Source organism: Mangifera indica, chromosome 8, assembly GCF_011075055.1.
Source record: "Mangifera indica cultivar Alphonso chromosome 8, CATAS_Mindica_2.1, whole genome shotgun sequence".
NCBI lineage: Eukaryota > Viridiplantae > Streptophyta > Magnoliopsida > Sapindales > Anacardiaceae > Mangifera > Mangifera indica.
The window spans coordinates 12,628,287-12,648,619 of NC_058144.1; the positions used below are offsets into that span (position 1 = coordinate 12,628,287).

At 33.9% G+C, this 20,333-nt stretch overlaps 1 protein-coding gene across 1 annotated transcript; it reads left to right on the top strand.

Annotated features, from left to right (window-relative positions):
• Positions 1-14,486: 14,486 nt before the first annotated feature.
• Positions 14,487-20,128, top strand: LOC123222967 (general transcription and DNA repair factor IIH helicase subunit XPD). The gene is made up of 12 exons (XM_044646001.1): positions 14,487-15,297; positions 15,387-15,667; positions 15,996-16,078; positions 16,186-16,589; positions 17,094-17,287; positions 17,438-17,618; positions 17,785-17,909; positions 18,407-18,496; positions 18,767-18,845; positions 18,932-19,008; positions 19,507-19,615; positions 19,737-20,128. The coding sequence occupies exons 1-12, from the start codon at positions 14,764-14,766 to the stop codon at positions 19,857-19,859; spliced, it is 2,280 nt and encodes a 759-aa protein (XP_044501936.1). The 5' UTR covers positions 14,487-14,763; the 3' UTR covers positions 19,860-20,128.
• The last annotated feature ends 205 nt before the right edge of the window (positions 20,129-20,333 follow it).

A 20,333-nucleotide genomic window follows, 5' to 3' on the forward strand; every position in this document is an offset into this window, starting at 1 on the left:
TGGTGATTTTGCAGCAGAACTAAAACTTCCGTTTATCAGCTTGGAATTAGTCCCCTGATAATAGCATCAATACTAATGCAAGTTTGGCCCCCAATATTGATATTGATGATGGGCCCTAGGCTTCTAATGCTCCAGCTGATGATGTTACTAATGGTGCTAATGTTGACGTTGATATTGATGACAATGATGATGAGCTAGATGAGGATCTAGATTGATTCAAGTTGTAGGCTCGTGCTTCAGGTAAGAGACCTAGGATGGCTACTCGAGCAAGTTTTTTTGTTGAGCCGATTATTACTTCAGCCGCTAATCCTATCTCTATTTTGCCTACTGAGCTTGCTAGTCTTCATGCTAAGGTTCGCACTGATTTTGCTAATATTTGTACTAGTATTGCCAATTTTCAGACCAAGGTCATGAGCAGCATAAGTGAGCTTCTTTATCGTTTTGTTCCACCTCCTTCTTAGTTTATCTTTGATGTATATGTATTTTACACATACTTTTATGTTTTATCTTGTTTGGACTATTGGTGCTTTTATTTTACTAATCATGCTTATTTAGACATTGTATTCATGCACTGTGGCTTGATGTTTATTTTTGGTCATTTTGGTGATAATTTATATATATGTTCATGCATGTTAGTCTTCTTTTGTTTCATTAACTATATGATTTGCCTATCTTTTTTTCATAATAACAAAGGAGGAGAGGTTTTAAATGTTATATTCTATATTTGAACATGAATATATTTGAGTATGATTATAGATATAATATTTGATTAATGTTGTGGATATTTTGATGTGATTGATATTAGATATATGATATTGATATTTGATATTAATATTTGATATTATTAAACCAAGTCAAAACTGTTAGTGGAGTTAGTGGTGGAGTATAAATAGGAGAAAATGGGTTTTTATGATATAAGTGGATAGACCACGTATTTAGTTAGTCATGAGTTGTTAATGGGTTTTTAGTTGTTATTTTCAGAGAATTTAATTGTTATTTCTTAGGACATTATGTTGATTTCTTTTATTTATATTGTTCATGTAACTCTGCATTTTATGTAGCTAGAAAACAAAATTAACACAGTATTTCAGTTTATCTTCTTTCTCCTCTTCTCAAAATTTTAATTGATTCTAGCAGTTTGGTATCAGAGTCATACAATCTTGCAATCTCAACATATCTATTTTCAGTTGTGAATCATGACAAACAATTTCAATGTTGTTTGGTCAAGTCCCAAACGGGACGAGAAACTTGATTACAATTATTGGCAGATTTTGATGACTACACATTTAAAAGCTCAAAATCTTTGGAGCTTTGTTGATCCAAGAATTATAGATGAAGCTGATGCAAATTCCCAACGACGAGATCAACTTGCATTAGGACAAATTCATCAAGGTGTTGATTATTCTATGTTTGGAAAGATAGCCAATGCCAAGACAACCAAGAAGGCGTGGGAGATATTGTGATTGTCTTATAAAGGAGTATATCAGGCATAGAAATCCAAGTTGCAGACCTTACACAGAGCATATGATCATTATGAGATGACCATTTCAGAGAGTGTTGAGCAATATTTTTCTCGTTTTACTGATCTTGTTAATAAGATGAGATTATATGGAGAAAAAATCGATGACAATACTGTAGTCGAAAAAATTCTTCGAACATTGCCAATGAAGTATGATCATGTGGTGGCTTCAATCACAAAATCACACAATACCAATCAAATGACAATTGCAGAATTACAAGGCATTGTAGAGAGCCATGTTGACAAAATACATGGAAAGTCAGAGAAACCAATTGAAGAAGCCTTGGGGTGTCAAGTCACTTTAAGTAATGTTAAGCCAAATCGAAGAGAATGATTCAATAGAGGTTGGGGCTACAATAATAGAAGAAGAGGAAGAGGAAGAACACATGGTAATTATTTGCCATACAATCCAGGACAAGGAAGAGGTGGAGATAATGCCAAGCACGAGAAGTTTCAGTTTCATTGCTTTAATTGTGGAAAATCTGGGCACAAGATTATAGATTGTCGATTAAAAAAATTCAACAACAATGGAAATCAAGCAAATATTGCTAAAAAACATGGTGATAATTCTAATGAATCAGAAACTTTACTTTTAGCTTGTAATGTTTAAACTGTAGACGAGAACGTGTGGTTTTTGGATATTGGATGTAGCAATCACATGTGTGGGAAAAAGGAATTTTTTTCTGAGTTAGATGAATTTGTTCATTCAGAAGTAACTTTTGGCAACAATTCAAAAGTTTCAATTTTGGGAAAAGGTCAAGTATCTATTAAATGAAGGATGGCTCTCACAATTATATTTCGGATGTATTTTATGTTCCTGGTATTCACCAAAATTTATTGAGCATAGGTCAATTGTCAGAAAAAGGATATGACATTTTAATTAAGCATCGACATTGCACCATTTCAGATGCAGATGGAAATTGATAGCAAAGCTAAATATGTCTTCTAACCGACTATTTCCTTTGAAACTTTAGCATGAAGTTGTTTCTTATTTCAGTTCTATCATTATTGATGATAATTGGCTATGACATATGCGTTTTGGGCATTTTCATTTTTCTGGCTTGAATTATTTGGCAAGAAAAAAGTTAGTTTCTAGTTTGCTTGTTATTAATACTTCTGATCATGTTTGTGAGATTTGTGTTTTGGGAAAGAAGCACAAAAAACCTTTTTCTATAGGCAAATCTTAGAAAGCTAAAAATCAATTGGAGATTGTTCACTCAGATTTGTGCATAGTGGAAGTTCCATCACATGGAGGTAATAGGTATTTTATTATCTTTATTGATGATTGAGTCGAAAAACATGGGTTTTTTTTTTAGACAAAAATCAGAAGCATGTGAAGTTTTTAAAAAATTTAAGTCTTTTGTTGAAAAACAAAGTGGATGCAAAATAAAATTTTTAAGAACTAATAGAGGTCAAGAATACCTAGTTTGCAATTATTTCTTTGAAAAGCATGACATTCAACATAGAAGACAACTAGATACACTTCACAGCAAAATGGTAGCTGAAAGAAAAAAATAGAAATATCATGGACATGGTGAGATGTATGTTAAAATCTAAAAACTTGCCTAAATATTTTTGGGGAAAAGTTGTTTCTTATGTTGTCTATGTGTTGAATAGGTGCCCAACAAAAAGTATTCGAGATAAAACACCTGAGGAGGCTTGGAGTGGAAGAAAGCCATCTATTCGACATCTTAAGGTTTTGGTTGCATGGCATATGCACATGTACCAAATCAGTTGAGAAAAAAGCTTGATGATAAAAGTGAGAAAAGCATTTTCATTGGTTACAATGATACATCAAGGGCTTATAAATTGTATAATCCAAAGACTAAGAAAGTGACTGTTAGTCGTGATGTTACTTTTGATGAATATGGTGTTTGGGACTAGTCTAATAAGGAAGAAAAACCAGTTATTGTTACTAATAACTATTTTGATGAACAATCTATTCAAAATGATCTTGAATCTTTATCAAGTTTGCAACTTCAATCACCAACTCGAAGACCGTAACGTGAGCGTCACATGCCAACTCGTTTGCAGGATTATGTTTTAAGCACTGATGATGACCCATTTGATGAAGAAATTGTTCAGTTTGCTCTTTTTGCAGATTATGACCCTATATCATTTGAGGAAGCTACTAATGATGTCCATTGGCTACAAGCGATGGATGCAAAAATTCATGCTATTGAAAAAAATGATACATGGGAGTTAACTGAGTTACCTTCAAGAAAGAAGCTAATTGGTGTAAAATGGGTCTATAAGACAAAGTACAAGTCTAATGGTGAAATTGATCATTTCAAAGCGAGGTTGGTAGCAAAGGGTTACAAGCAAAAACCGAGTATCGATTATTTTGAAGTTTTTGCACCAATAAGTAAACTTGATATAGTACGTATGCTTATTTCTCGTACTACTCAAAATAATTAGAAACTACACCAAATGGATGTAAAGTATGCTTTCTTAAATGGCTTCTTGGAAGAAGAAATATATATTGAGCAACTATAGGATATGTGAAAAGAGGGGAGGAAAATAAGGTCTACAAGTTGAAGAAAGTTTTTTATGGCTTAAAGCAAGCACCAAGGGCATGGTATACTTGGATTGATTCTTATTTTGTTCAGAATGGTTTTGTGAGATGCCTTTATGAACATGCTTTGTATGTTAAACATACTAAATCTAGTGATATTCTCACAGTATTCTTTATGTTGATCTAATTTTTACTGGGAATAATTTGAAGTTGATCACAGAATTTAGGGAGGCTTTAATTAGCAAGTTTGAGATGACAAATATAGGTTTGATGTGCTATTTTCTTGGACTTGAAATTGTTTAGATAGATGGTGGAATTTTCCTTTCACAACGAAAATATGCCACTAATATTCTAAAGAAGTTCAAAATGGAGAATTCTAAGCTAGTTCTAACTCTAGTAGCTAAAAAAATGAATTTGTCAGAACATAGAGCTGGGAAGAATGTGAATGTTACATCTTACAAAAGTTTGATTGAGAATTTGAGATATTTAGTCGCTACGAGACCAGATATTTCTTTTGGAGTTGGATTGCTTAGTAGGTTTATGGAAGAACCAAAAGAGTGACATTGGGAGGTAGCAAAATGAATTTTGAGATATGTTAAAGGTACAATGAATGATGAATTTTTTTACTCTGCTAATAATTTTATGAAACTTGTTGGCTATATAGATAGTGATTGGGTCGGTGATGTTGAGACTAGAAAAAACACATCAAGTTATGCTTTCCATCTTGGTTCAGCTATCTTTTCTTGGTCTTAAAAAAAAAAATAGCAGGTGGTGGCTCTTTCAACAACAGAAGCAAAATATATTGTAGTAGGAAGTTGTGCTACTCAAGCAATTTGGTTGAGAAAAATTTTGGAAATTCTGCAACACAAACAAAACACACCTACGTATTTATCAAATTGAAGTAGGCACTTGGAATGGCTAATCTCTCTGACTTGGATTAAGGGAGGCACTGATATTATTAAACCAAGTCAAAACTGTTAGTGGCGTTAGTGGTGGAGTGTAAATAGGAGAAAATGAGTTTTTATGATATAAGTGGGTAGACCACGTATTTAGTTAATCATGGGTTGTTAGTGGGTTTTTAGTTGTTATTTTCAGAGGATTTAATTGTTATTTCTTAGGATATTATGTTGATTTCTTTTATTTATATTGTTTATGTAACTCTACATTTTATGTAGCTAGAAAACAAAATAAACTCAGTATTTCAGTTTATCTTCTTTCTCCTTTCTCAAAATTTTAATTAATTCTAGCAATATCAATTGCATTATTATTTGTCTATGGTACATATATTCAAGAGGAGGAAATTTGATTTTTACGGCAAACTCTTGTAAATTTTTTATAAAAATCAAGTGTTTCTTAACTTCAAGAAAATCTATTCATTGACATACTTTATAAATTTTTTTGAAGTATATATATGTTTATCATCATAAAAAATGAGAGATTGTTGATTTAAAGAGTCATTATACTCTTATTTTAATAATAACAAACTAATATGTTTCTAATCATATTGACTAATGATTTTATTTAAGTGCGAGTTTAGTTACAGGATTTTATGTAATGCATTTAAATGAGTATCATGATGAAAACCAAAGATACGATTCCAAATAAAGAATTCTTGAAAATTTGAATAAAACCTTAAGTTTAGGTAGATGGTTTTTGTATCTTGAAACATTAATTTTGATTAAAAATTTTGTTTACATGTGAAATGTCACTTGAAAATATATATTTTACATTTTGGGGGTTAAAGTGTCATTTTTCAAACCTAAACCAATTTTTTATCAAATTTCAATAACTCATTTGAAATTATAAAATCTTGTGAACTAAAATTTCATATATCAAAGTTGGTTTTGAAAAGGTTTTCTAAAATAGGTTAAATTGTCATATTTCAAAGTTTTAAGTGAAAATTACAAATTTTCAAATTTCAGGGGTAAAATATAATAAAATTCTATTGAGCAAATTTGAATAGCCAATTTTTTTTTTTATGACAGCTTCTAAATTATCCAAAAGCTATCTATTTTGACTTTTTAAAAATCTGATCGAATGAATTCCTTTCAATTGATCGAATTGTGGTATCAATTTTCTAACGACTAGTATTACGTGGATGTCATAGAAGTGTCACATCATATTTGGTTGACTGAATTACATTTGGTTGACCAAATTCTGGGTTTTTAAAAAAAATTAAAATAGCTAGCTTTATACATAATGGTAACTTTCCTTATTTTTCTTTATATAAACTCAATCAAAATCACTTGAGAGTAACTTTTGGCACAAAAAACTTTCATATATTTGAGTGCAAATCATTTTTTAGCGATTCACTTGCAAATCCTTTTCTTTAATTAAAACTTTTGCTTATACACTCTATTGATTTTATTTGTATTGGGTTATACTACACTTAAATGTTCATATACACTTTTTGAGAGAGATTATATTTCGAATTTATATAAAAATTCACATTAGAAAGAAATAAAGTTCATTTTTGGAGAGACTAGAGATTTCTAGTGAGAGAAAGTAAATTATAATATTTGTAAATGTTAATAGCACCTGAAAGCTATTTGTATTATGAAGAAAAATTTGGTTAGGGTTTTGTCAACCAAGAATTAGCATAATACTCCAAAGGAAATAGCTTGGAGGAGTAGGCATAGATTAGGTTGTGTTGAACCACTATACATCATTTGTATGATTTTCTTTTCCCTTAAATTTATAATTTCTGTTATGTTGTATTGATGATTTAAAATATATATTGAAATACTGACAAACTGCATTAAAAATAGTCATCATTCATTAAATTACATAAATTAGTTTAATTATTTAATTTGGTAAAAATTGTTTTAAATTGTCTAATTGATCTCCTTTTTTTAGGCAATTCGATCCTTTAGTATGTATAGTTTTAATACTAATTATTTAATCAAACATGTTTTTTTATACTTACGTTTATTGACTAATGAATATGTTGATGCTTTTTAAAATTGTAGATGAATGCACCTATTAGATTACCCCATGGACAGAGGAGACACTTGGCTACTATGTTTTGAAGTCTGCAAACTTGAAGGTCTGTCTAATTACAAATATTTGGTATCAGGGTATAAGTGACTGATATATAGACATTGTGGACTTTCATGAATGGGTATCAAGGTCTGTCTAATTATATATATATGTTCATCCATGTCACAACCTGTTTATTTGCACCAGCCTAGTAGAGGTTCGTCTAGCACAATTCTAACATTTGGGTCACTTTCATTCAAGTAGCCAAGAGCCCAGCCAAGCTCATGTGATAGCACAACCCATTGCTCGCCACAAGTCAACAGGCAATCATGCAACCTTATATGCATAAGACTTTTCAACCAACCATTATGTAGGTAATATGCATGAGGCTCAACAGGCATGTAAGCAGAGTATGTAAGAGGCTCTACAGCTGAGCAGACATGCAAGTAGTATGTAGGAGGCTCTACAACTAGGTACCTATGCAAGCAGTGTGTAGAGAACCATGCATGCAGTATGCAGAGGACCATGCATACAGCATGTAGGGTCTTAACAATATAAAGAGATGAAACATGTCCTGTCACATTTGTATATATCAATGAATTTTTTCTTTTTTATAAGTTTTTGCCTATAGAAGGCTACACCTGTACAACATAAGGTATATAAGCAATACAAAGCATTTTCCAACATATTGAACTTTCTCTACTTCTACCTTTTTGTGTTATTTACTTTACAAGAATTAACTAATTTTATGTTTTTGCATATTTTTAGTAGGGCAGCAATGTTGGGGACATTTAGGCTGACTTAGTGCATATTGCCTTTAAGTGTCCTACAGGACTATCATGTAAACATAAGCCTGTGACAATTAGTATTAGAGCACTCAACTGAAGATGATGAGTTTTAAGGAAGTCACCACTCATAAAGGTTGCAAGAAGGAAAGAAAAGCACTAAGCAGCACAAAGAGAGGTCATGGGACACCGTCTCAGACATTAATGTTAGACTTGTGAGGTTAGAGCTAGCTTACAAGGACAAATTCAACCAAGTAAGGGAACTCGATGAGCTTACCAAGAAACTCGAAGGCAACCAAGAGGAGTTACGAGAGGAAACACAGGGTGCATTCAATGTCATCATCGAATAATGTCTAAACTAAGGTAACCAACTAAGAGACTTTCTTCTTACTACTATTAATGTTTTGCATGGTGAAGTTGTAGCTTTACGGGAGAAAGTTGCAATGTCAGAAATCGGGTTAGTTAAGGTGCAAGGCAACTGGACCATTTGCAAGAAAGTTGTAGCACATGGACAAGCTATTGTAGCATAAGTCCTAACAAAAATTCCAAGGCCAACGTACCCAAGCCAAAGGCGTATAAAGGGACCAAAAATACTAAGGAAATAGATAATTTCCTATAGGGTATAGAACAGTTTTTCGCACTATTGGTGTTGAGAAGGACACTGATAAAATTGACCATGGTACACTTTACTTTGATGATATTGTTATGGTTTGGTGGTGTCAAAGGCATGCAGAAATAGAGCAAGGCAACAACAACATTACAACATGAGACAAGTTTAAAGGTGAACTCAAATGACAGTTTTATTCAAAAATGTTGAGCATGAGGCTAAGACTAAACTTTATCAACTCACATACAGAGGTAATGTGAAAGACTATGTCAAGGAGTTTTTTGAATTGCTACTAGAAATTAAAAAACTTTCCCAACAGTGAAGTATTATTGTACTTCATGGATGGGCTACAACCGTAGGCTAAGGTTGAGATCCAATGAAGAGGAGCTTAAGATCTTAATGCCAATATAGTCATTGTCGAGTACAGGAAACAATAAAAGAGCAAAGACCAAAAGAATAACAAGGGCAAAAGCAAAAACCGCCACTATTCCAAGGATAGAGCCTGAGACCAACACAAGCACAAATACAAGGCCACTTAGAAGGATGAGAAGGACCAACAGGACAAAAGCCATTAGAGAGGGTCACCAAAATGCTTTTTGTGTGATGAGATACACGTAATCAGGGAGTGCCCGAAGAGGGGCATATTGATAGCCCTTATAAAGGATCGTCCAGACTTACAACCATAGTAAGAAACCCGAGTAGGTTCACTAGAGATTTTGAGTGACATCAAAGCCAAGTTAAACATGCCAAAATCTAATAAATTAGGGCGACCTTATGTGGTAGCCTAGATCGAGGACCAAGAAATGCACACCCTTGTTGACATGGGACTATCCCACAACTTCATGGAACAAAAAAAACTAACTAATTAGACCTTTGGTATGAGCAGGGACAAAGATGGCTCAAAGAGGTCAACTCCACACCAAAGGTAACGTATAGCATTGTATGAGGAGTTCATGTGCGTTTGGGTGAATGGTCAAGTATACTCAATTTTTCTATTGTTCCTATGGATGATCACCTTATTATGCTTGGTATAGAGTTTATAGATTAGGTCAAGGTAGTGCCTATTTCTTTTGCCAACACTATGATAATTTTGGACAAAGGAAAGACTAGCATAGTACCTCTTTCACGTGAAGGAGTGCTTATGGCGATTACCTTTTCAATCTTGCAGTTCACAAAAGGCCTCAAGAGAGCCAAACCTACTTTCTTTGTAGCCCTTAAGGAAGAATCATCCCTCAAAAAAGCCAATCGACCTACCTAAAGACATCTAAAACACCTTAGAAGAGTTCAAAGGTGTCATATCGCCAGAATTACCTAAGCACTTACTGGCACAACAAGAAGTTGATCGTCACATTTTGCCTTACCGAATGATAACTCTTGAGTTGAAGGAACTAAGAAAGCAACTCAAGGAAATGCTAGATGTCGGGTTCATTCAACCATCAAAAGCACCCTATAGAGCACCAGTGTTGTTTCAAAAGAAGCATGATGGATCCTTCAGATTATGCATTGACTATTACACTTTCAACCACATCACCATCAAGAACAAGTATCTGATCCCTCTTATTGTTGACCTCTTCGACTAGTTTGGAGATGCCCGCTGGTTTATAAAGTTAGATTTACATTTTGGGTACTACCAGGTCAGAATAGCCCAAGAAGACATGACCAAAATAATGTGTGTCACTAGGTAAAGATTATTTGAATTTCTCAAAATGCCCTTTGCTCTAACTAATCGCCCCACAACCTTTTACACTCATATGAACAAGGTCTTTCAACTTTTTCTTGACTGTTTTGTCATAGTGTATTTGGATAATATCATCGTTTATAGCAAAACACTACCTGAGCACATCTAACACCTTCGACAGGTTTTTTAAATGTTATAGGATAATCAGCTTTACTTCAAGAAGGAGAAATAAGTCTTTGTATAGAAGAAGGTAAGCTTTTTGGGTCATATTGTTGGCACTGGGATGTTACGTATGGACAAAGCCAAAATATAGGTCATTCAAGACTAGACAACATCGAAAACCATATCTAAGCTAAGATCTTTTTTGGGGCTTGTGAATTATTATCGTAAGTTCATTTGAAGCTATTCAATCAAGGTCGTACCTCTAACCGACTTACTAAAGAAGAGGCATATATAGGACTAGATCAACAAATATTAGAGGGTCATTCAAGCCTTGAAGTAAGTAGTGATCGAAGAACATGTGCTTATGTTCCCAGACCATTCGAAAGCTTTCAAAGTGCATATTGATGCTTCTGATTTTGCTATAAGTGGTGTTTTAATGCAAGAGGGATACCAAATCGTATTCAAGAGTAGAAAATTGAATGAAATAGAGCACTGCTACACTATCCAGGAAAAAGAGCTGATAGTTGTGGTACACTATTTACACACGTGACAACACGACTTGTTGGGTTCAAAGTTTGCGATCAAGAATAACAATGTAGCCACAAGTTATTTTCTCAAGCAAAAAAAGCTCACGCCCAAACAAGTTCGATGGTAAGCTTTATTACCCGAGTTTGATTTTGTAATGGAGTACAAACCGAGTAAGACCAACTTGGCAGCAAACACATTAAGTAGAAGAGTTAAGCTTGCAGTCATCACAATGTTGCAATCACTCATAGTGGATAGGATCAAGGAAGGCATCCGATATGAACCCCAAGCTAAGAGTTTATATGAATTAGCAAGCTAAAGAAAGACTTGAAGATTTTGGCTACAGGACATACTATTGCACACCAAGGGAGAATAGTTGTATATGCCAAGATAGGGCAGACCGAGGAAAGAAATCATCAAAGAGTGTCATGATTTTATATAGGTCGGACACCTAAGATCGTAGCGTACCCGAGTACTCATTGAAAATTCCTATTACTAACCATAAATGCGAGATGAAGTGAAACTCTACAAAAAGACCCGTCTTGTGTCCCTATAAGACAAAAATGAGCAGAATCATCCTATAAGATTATTGCAGCCTTTAGCTATCCCTAAGAACCATGAAAGAGTGTCTTAATGGACTTTATTGTAGGTTTTCTGAGGTTTGAAGGATACAACAAGGTTCTAGTTGTAGTGGATAGATTAAGCAAGTATGTCATTTTCATTCCCACTCTGCACAACATTAATGGGCATGACACTGCCCAACTTTTCTTCTAATACGTAGTAAAGTATTGAGGACTATTGAAAACCATCATAAGCAACCAAAATGCTTGATTTACAGGTCATTTCTAGACTAAATTATTTAAGATTTTGGGGTCTACTATTTTTTACTACTTTTCACCCTTAAAGCAATGGGCAAACTGAGCACATGAATGCTTTACTAAAAATGTACTTTGAACTTGCAACCAAGCAATAAGTAGTGACACTACAAACATAGGCTACCTATATGAAGACAAAGCTCTGAAAGCCTTCCAGTTCACCAAAGTATGGAGAGAAAAAGGTAGAATTAGCAAGATCATGCTTGACTCAAGCAACCAAGAAAATGAAGAAGTGGGCATACAAGAAAAGAAAGCTGTGAGAGTTTGAAGCAGGAGACTTAGTACTATTAAAGCTTTTTGCTCACTTGTCTAAAAGCATTCAATATTTTCACAAGGGACTGCTTTGAAGGTATGAAGGCTTGTTTCCTATTGAAACTAGAATTACACCAAATGCTTACTGAGTGAAGCTCTCCTCCTACTTAGTGTTTCACCCAACCTTTCATGTTAGATTCTTGAAGCCATTCTACCCAGACAAGCAAGACCCCAACCAAAATGAGTTAAGTCGAGCATCCACAACTATTATCGCTTCCCATGAGCGAGAAGTTGAGGAAATTCTAGCTCACAGATTCAAGCCTAGAAAAGGAACACACCTGAGACATCAAAAATACTTAATAAAATGGAAGGGACATTCGGATGCTAAAGTAAGTTAGGAATCAAAACTTGACGTATGGCAATTCCAAGACAAGATTGAAGAATTCCAACAAGGGCTAAAACAACACAATGAGGGCATTGTGAGATTAAGCAAGGGAAAGTGTCAAAGCCCGTTTATTTACACCAACCCAATAGAGGTTCGTCTAACCCAATTTCAACATTTTGGTTACCTTTATTTAAATAGCCAAGTGCTCAGCCAAGCTCATGTGACAACACAACCTATTGTGTGAAGCCACTTTATAGGAGATAGCTACTAGTGCTTGCCATAAGCCAACAGGGTAGTCATACAACCCTGTGTGCAAAAGACTTTTCAGTTAGGGCAATATGCAGGAAGCTTAGTAAGCATGTAGGCAGAGTATGTAGAAGGTTTTGCAGTTGAGCAGACATGATGCCAAATTTGAGAAGACTATCATAAAATGCACACATAAAATCTAGAATTAATATGAAATGCACATCTAATCTATCATTTTTTGCAATAATTAGAAAAAATAAATCTCAAATTTGAGAACTATAAGTAAAAAATAAAATGGAAAAGATTTAAAATCAGACTTGAAATTTGAAAACTATATATTGAAAATTTCTAAAACAGGAAAAATAAAAAAATCTAACTAAAATTTGAAAACTATTCATTAAAAAATCTTAGAATGAGAAAAATTGAAAAATTAATCTGAAATTCGAAAACTACAAATAAAAACTGCCTAGAGTGAGAAAAATTGAAAACCAATATGAATTTTGAAATCTACATGTCATGAAATCTTAGAATGAGAAAAATAAAAAGCCCAGCTCTGAAATATGAAAACTACAAGTAAAAAAACCCTAAAATAGGAAAAAAATTGACCTAAGTTTTGATAACTACACGTTAAAAAATCCTAAAATGAGAAAATTTGAAAAAATAGACTTGAAATCTGAAAATTACATGTCAAAAAAGTCTAGAATGAGAAAAATCGAAAATACATACTTGAAATTTGAAAACTATATTGAATGACCCTATATTGAGAAAAAAAAAAATCTGACCTTAAGTTTGAAAACTGTATATCAAAAAATCCTAGAATGGGAAAAATAAAAAAAATCTAATTTGAAATTTGAAAACTACAAGTCAAAAAATCTTATAATGAGAAAAATAAAAAAATCGACTTAAATTTAAAAAACTATATGTTAAAAAACCTAGGATGAGAAGAATCGTAAAAACAAACTTGAAATTAAAAAACTATAAGTTGAAAAGCCTTCGAACAAAAAAAATACATATGAAATTGGAAAGCTACACATTAAGAAATCCTAGAATAGAAAAAATATTAATTTGTCCCCTTAACAATTTCCCTCCCTCCCATAGGTCTTACTATTTCAAAACTTACAATTTCCCCCTTAGAACATGTTCCCTTGGGTTACATTGTTTAAAAATCTAAAATTTCCCCCTTTCCCTGTGGTACCCCTAAGATTTACTCTTCAAAAAATCCCAATTTCCCTCTCCCTAAGGTCCTCTCAAGGTTCTCCCGAGATCATTACTGTTTAAAAAATCCTAATCCCCCTAGATGTCGATCTAACTTGAGGGATATTTATCCACTTCAAAATTCCCTAAAATAAAACACTAAGATAAAATATCCATATTTTCTACCTAAAATCTCATTTTCCAACTACTATTTCAATAACAAATAAATCTATATCTACTATAACATAATAACCCTCCACTAATTCATCTAAATACACAAAAATCAATTGTTCAAAACTGAAAACCTTAAATTAATAACACTTAAAATTTTCATCTAATCAATAAAATTTAAATGTCAAAATGATTCAAACAAGATTAGGAACGATGCACTCATCTTCTTTGTTATTTTTGTCATCGAAAAACTTAAAAAATGCCATCAAAAATACCAAAATCTCTCTCTATTGTCGGAACCCTTGGAAGCCTTAGGAATTCTTAGAAATTGAAAACAGTAAATTCGAGAGGAAAATGGGTAGAGATTTGATTTGATTTTGTTTATACATGAGGATATTTTGGTTATTTTATGTTAATGGGGGCATTTTTGCTTTATCTAAAGAAAATTGGAGAACTATTTTAAAACCCTAATGTTTAACGCAACTAATTTAATATAAAAAAAAAAAAATCAATCCAATTACTGTGCCCAGAATTTCAGTTCAAATTATAGCATAATTATTTAAAAAAAAAACAATTAAATAGAGAGAAATTACAGTATCGAACCGATGCCCCGGCGCCCAGTTTTAAATTGGGCCTGGCTCGTCAACACCTCCAAACCTCAAACCTTCGTCGTTGTACAGAGGAAGCAATTTCAGCTTACAGCGGCGCTGAAGTGAACTCGCTCTCCCCAGAAACTACCAAACAACCCCAAGTTTTCAATTCTCGTCCACCTCTCCCAACTCAATCCATCAATCAGACGGTCTCTCTCAGTTCAATCCATCAATTAAAGAGCATTTCTCTGTTCAAATCTCTCCGGTAGGCGGACAAACAATGATCTTCAAACTTGAAGATGTCACAGTTTATTTCCCGTACGACAACATCTACCCCGAACAGTACTCCTACATGCTCGAACTCAAACGGGCTCTCGACGCCAAAGGCCACTGCCTTCTTGAGATGCCCACGGGCACGGGCAAGACCATAGCTCTCCTCTCTCTAATCACAAGCTACGCCCTATCAAAGCCCGAGAACCCGATCAAGTTCATTTACTGCACGCGCACGGTTCACGAAATGGAAAAGACTTTGGCCGAACTGAAGTTATTGCACGATTACCAGACTCGCCAACTGGGACCCGCCGCCAAGATTCTCGCGATTGGATTGTCTTCAAGGAAGAATCTCTGTGTGAATTCTAGGGTTTTGGCTGCTGAGAATCGTGACTCCGTGGACGCCGCGTGTCGAAAACGGATCGCCAGCTGGGTTCGTGCCTTGGCTGCGGAGAATCCCAATGTGGAGACTTGTGAGTTCTTTGAAAATTACGAAAAGGCGGCTTCAGCGGCGGTTTTACCTCCCGGTGTTTATACATTGCAGGTAAAAATTACTTTTTTTTTTTTTAAGAAATAATGTGATTCTTTTATTTGAGATTATTGAATTTAACTTGGATAATATGATAATTGAAGGATCTGAGGGCTTTTGGAAAGCAGAAAGGGTGGTGTCCTTACTTTTTAGCGAGGCACATGATTCAATTTGCAAATGTGGTGGTTTATAGTTATCAGTACTTGCTTGATCCGAAGGTGGCTGGGATTATATCAAAGGAAATGCAAAAGGAGTCTGTTGTGGTTTTTGATGAGGCTCATAATATTGATAATGTGTGCATTGAAGCACTTAGTGTTAATGTGAGGAGGCAGACATTAGAAGGCGCCACCAGGAATCTTAATAGGATGAATCAGGAAATTGAAAGGTATGGGCTTTTTTTTCTCTGTTTAGTTGATATTTCTTAATATTTGAACAATATGTACTATACAGTAATATTAGTTTTCATCTCTGAACAAATGTGAAAATGCAAGTTTTGCTAATTTGAATCAATTTGACTTAGAACACTAACAGGCTCACGAGGCTTTTGCTAAGTTTTTGTCTATTGTCAAAGTAATGCGTGATGTTAACTCTGTATCATGATTTATTGGGATAAATCACTAAGAATTTTCTCTGCTAGGATGAGTGTTTATCCTCTAATTCATTGAAGTACAATTTTATATATTTGTTCTTTACATGTTTGACATGGTAGGAAGGTTCAAGGCCACTGATGCAGGTAGATTACGTGCTGAATACAACCGGCTCGTTGAAGGTTTGGCACTGAGAGGAAATCTACCCAGTATGTAGAATGCAGATGCACCAATCTTTTTTTTTCTGAATTAGTTTTGCTGTTTTTATGACTACATAATTTTTTTTCCTAATGTACTTTTTTTCTTCTCTATCCAGTCACAGATGCCTGGCTATCAAATCCTGCCTTACCGGATGATATTCTGAAGGAGGCTGTGCCTGGAAACATTCGCCGAGCCGAACATTTTCTACATGTTTTACGTAGATTGGTCCAATATCTAAGAGGACGCCTGGAAACTGAAAATGTTGAGAAGGAAAACCCTGTTAACTTTGTTGCCTCCATTAATGCACATGCTGGAATTGACCAGAAAGCACTAAGGTTTTGTTATGATCGGTTGCACTCACTCATGTTGACACTAGAAATAACAGACACAGATGAGTTTTTACATATCCAGACAATATGTGACTTTGCGACACTTTTGGCAACATATACTCGAGGGTTTTCGATTATAATTGAACCTTTTGATGAGAGAATGCCTCATATTCCTGATCCTGTGCTACAGGTAAGGTTTTTTTTTTTTTCGTTTCTTGTAAATTTTTTAGTTTAACAATACTTTTCCAACAAGAAAAGAGTGACCTTTTGGCAGACTCTTATTTTTAATGGCATTTAGGGTCTGGATTCAATCATTTATGTATGATGTTTGTCGGAACTCTGACACAAATTCCACCAATTTTTAGGATCTTACATTTTTATGACCATTAAGTACTGATTCTGCTTTTCCCCAGTATCCAAATCAGATTTACAGATGGCTGGATCATGACGATTTATGTTTTTCTAAAATGATTTTTGGTAGCATAATATCATCTGGTGGATCATGATATATGCTGTCTTTCTCGACTATCCAAATTGACAAATAAACCCTATCAGCCGCTAACAGATATAATTTATGGCTTCTGCTGTTAAAGCATTTGATATACTCTTATATTACTCCCATTGATTTTTATTCATTATTTTTAACTATTCATATCTTTTAATCTCTTTTTTCCCCTGTTTGTTTGCATTACAGCTTAGCTGCCATGATGCTTCTCTTGCCATAAAGCCTGTGTTTGACCGTTTTCAGTCAGTTGTGATTACATCTGGAACTCTAACCCCAATTGATCTCTACCCTCGTCTTCTTAATTTTCATCCAGTTGTCAGTCGAAGTTTTAAAATGTCTTTAACAAGAGATTGCATATGCCCTATGGTTCTCACTCGTGGAAGGTATAAAGTTTAATCAAAATGTATCTCTTATATTTGCAATAAACTGAGCAAAATGTAATTTCTATTCTTTGGATATTTGTTGAGTAACCTATTTTTGTTTGTTCTTTTTTGGAAAAAAGAACTTGAATATCTTCTGGTTTGTTATTTCAGTGATCAACTTCCAGTGAGTACCAAATTTGATATGAGAAGTGATCCTGGTGTTGCAAGGAATTATGGAAAGCTTTTGGTGGAAATGGTCTCTATTGTTCCAGATGGGATTGTATGTTTCTTTGTTAGTTACTCATACATGGATGAAATAATTGCCACATGGAATGATAGTGGAATTCTGAAGGTGAAATCATGTTCTTTGGTCTTATTTTATCTAGTACTCATCAATATTTTTGGCCTCTTCATTACATTCTTCTGTTATGGCTTGTTTTGCAGTATTTTAACTTGATAATTAAAATGATCTCTGTCTCCATTGTTTTGAGGGATATCTAATGCCCTTGTTTTTGCAGGAAATAATGCAACATAAGCTTGTCTTCATTGAGACACAGGATGTAGCTGAAACTACATTGGCTCTTGATAACTACCGTACAGCTTGTGATTGTGGGCGAGGTGCAGTCTTTTTCTCTGTTGCCAGGTATGAGTAAATTCAAAGTGAAAAATCTTTTTCGAAGTATGGAGTATGCACTTTAATAATTCTTTCTTAAACTTGAGAGAGCATGTGAAGTTGACACAATAAAAATTCTCTTTCATGGAAATTAAACTATCTAAAAGTATATTTCATTTTTTGTTAGCAAATAGAAAGGTGAATTTTGTAAAATTGAGAAGTTGTGACATAATTTCCATGACACGTTCCAAAAATTTGCTTCCCTTCAACTTCTTCATTACACGTTTAAAGTTGATTGAGAAGTTCAACATGTAATTAGGATTTATCTGCATTTTTCCTTCTGATATTAATTGCTCTAATTTTCCATACTTTGTTGTGTGATATATGTAGTTTGTGTATTCTAAAAGGTACCTTAGTGAGAAACTTTGCATGCATTCAGAAGGAAATTCCTTATTGTCAGAAATATGTGAGGTCCATTGTAAATTGTAATGTGCCTTCTTTGATAGTTTTATATCTGCACATTGCAGGGGAAAAGTAGCGGAGGGTATAGATTTTGATGGACATTATGGCAGACTAGTTATAATGTTTGGTGTTCCTTTCCAGTACACATTAAGCAAGTGAGCCTCATTTTGTAATGTCTATGTTAACATTGTTTTTTATAAAGATGCTTTATCAAAATATGATTGCTCTGCAGCTTTGCATTGTTAATTTATAGTAGATATGCCAAAAATTTTGAATTCAGCGTTTTGAAATGACACTTGTTGTTTGACATGCAATGCATTATGGCAATAAAATGTGTCACCATGCATTGCTGAGACCTAAGAATCTGGTTTTAGAAGTTATTTTTGTCTGGACATGTTTAGATTATTTTCTTATTTATGTTGCAGAATCTTGCTTGCACGTCTGGAGTACTTACGAGACCAGTTTCAGATAAAGGAGGGTGATTTCCTAACTTTTGATGCGTTGGTATGATTTTCCATAGCGTTTTTCAGAACAACATGCATCTGTTGTTGCTGTTATTATAGATTTGATTGTTTGGATTCTACTGACAGAGACAAGCTGCTCAATGTGTGGGTCGAGTGATCCGGTCAAAGGCTGATTATGGGATGATGATCTTTGCTGACAAAAGGTATGTAGTTAATGCAAATTTATAATTTCTCAAATTCAAGACTGAAGCTTTGCCTTTCTGCATTTACATTGGTCCCATGATATGCTTGTCTGTTGCTAAAGTTGATTTGAAGCAATGTACCTATGATGATAGAAGAACTGGTCTTAACTAAACTTTAAAATCAGTATTTCTAAATAAATATTTTCAAACAATATATTTTTCTTAATTTGTCTTTCTAATTTCTTACATTTCTTTTGGAGGAAAAAAAAAAAAACTCCAGCAAGACTTATTGAGACTGAACCAGGTTGAATATGTAGACTTAATAAATGATCTTAAAGAGTGCAGTATGCATTATTTATTTTCAAGTTTAAATCTGTATGAAATGATTGTAAAGTTGTATCTGTGATTTTTTATTTTATTATGATATGTTGGCTCCAGTTTATTTATCTTTTTCCCTGGGAAAAAAAGTTTGAGGTTCATAGCATCTCAGGAATTTAATAATTTACTTGAATTTTGCAGGTATAGCCGACATGACAAGCGCTCTAAGTTGCCTGGTTGGATACTGTCACATCTACGTGATGCACATCTGAATTTAAGCACTGACATGGCTTTGCATATAGCACGTGAGGTGTGTAATATTTGATTGCTAGCACTTTGGAAACTTACAAATATCTGTCAAAAATGTTGGTGACATTAAAGCCTTTTTGATATGCTAATCTGTTACCTAATTCATTTCTTTGAGGTTGCAGTTTCTGCGGAAAATGGCTCAGCCTTATGATAAAACTGGAGGTGGCAGTCGGAAGACTCTCTTGTCACAAGAAGATTTGGAGAAGATGACCAATGACGGCAGCATAAATAACATGCTGTACTGACAATTTAATCTTGTAGTTTGCAGATAGCCATGTTTGCTCTAATTCCAATTTACATATAGTGGAGTTGGATAGTTTCTAGTGTTTAAAGTTTGAAGGTGGCTTTCTGGTGCACAACCTCAGAATTTTAGCATGATATGAGAATTTGTTTACAGCGATTTGCAGTGGTCTGTCTCTGTCAAATTTTGGAGCTACAAACAATTTTTGAAGTCATGTACAGAGTATTGATACATGTAGCTTGCAACATCTTAAGCAAAATTATCTTGAAGTCAGTACTCCGTTGGATATTGTTATAACCCTGAGAGGGTGTTTGGTTTAGATAATATTTTATTACTAAAATAGGAAGATTATTTTAAAAATATATTACTTACAAGATTACTGGATATAAATGATTATTATGTTTAATAAAATTTGATAAGTATAAATAATTATTATGTATGATTAAAGGTAATAACCTCGAATGTTCATCTTCATTGT

Coding starts and splice junctions, on each gene's coding strand:
- LOC123222967 (XM_044646001.1), top strand. CDS start 14,764: ATGATCTTCAAACTTGAAGATGTCACAGTTTATTTCCCGTACGACAAC. Junction 15,298..15,386: donor CCGGTGTTTATACATTGCAG/GTAAAAATTACT, acceptor TGATAATTGAAG/GATCTGAGGGCTTTTGGAAA. Junction 18,846..18,931: donor TCCTAACTTTTGATGCGTTG/GTATGATTTTCC, acceptor TTCTACTGACAG/AGACAAGCTGCTCAATGTGT.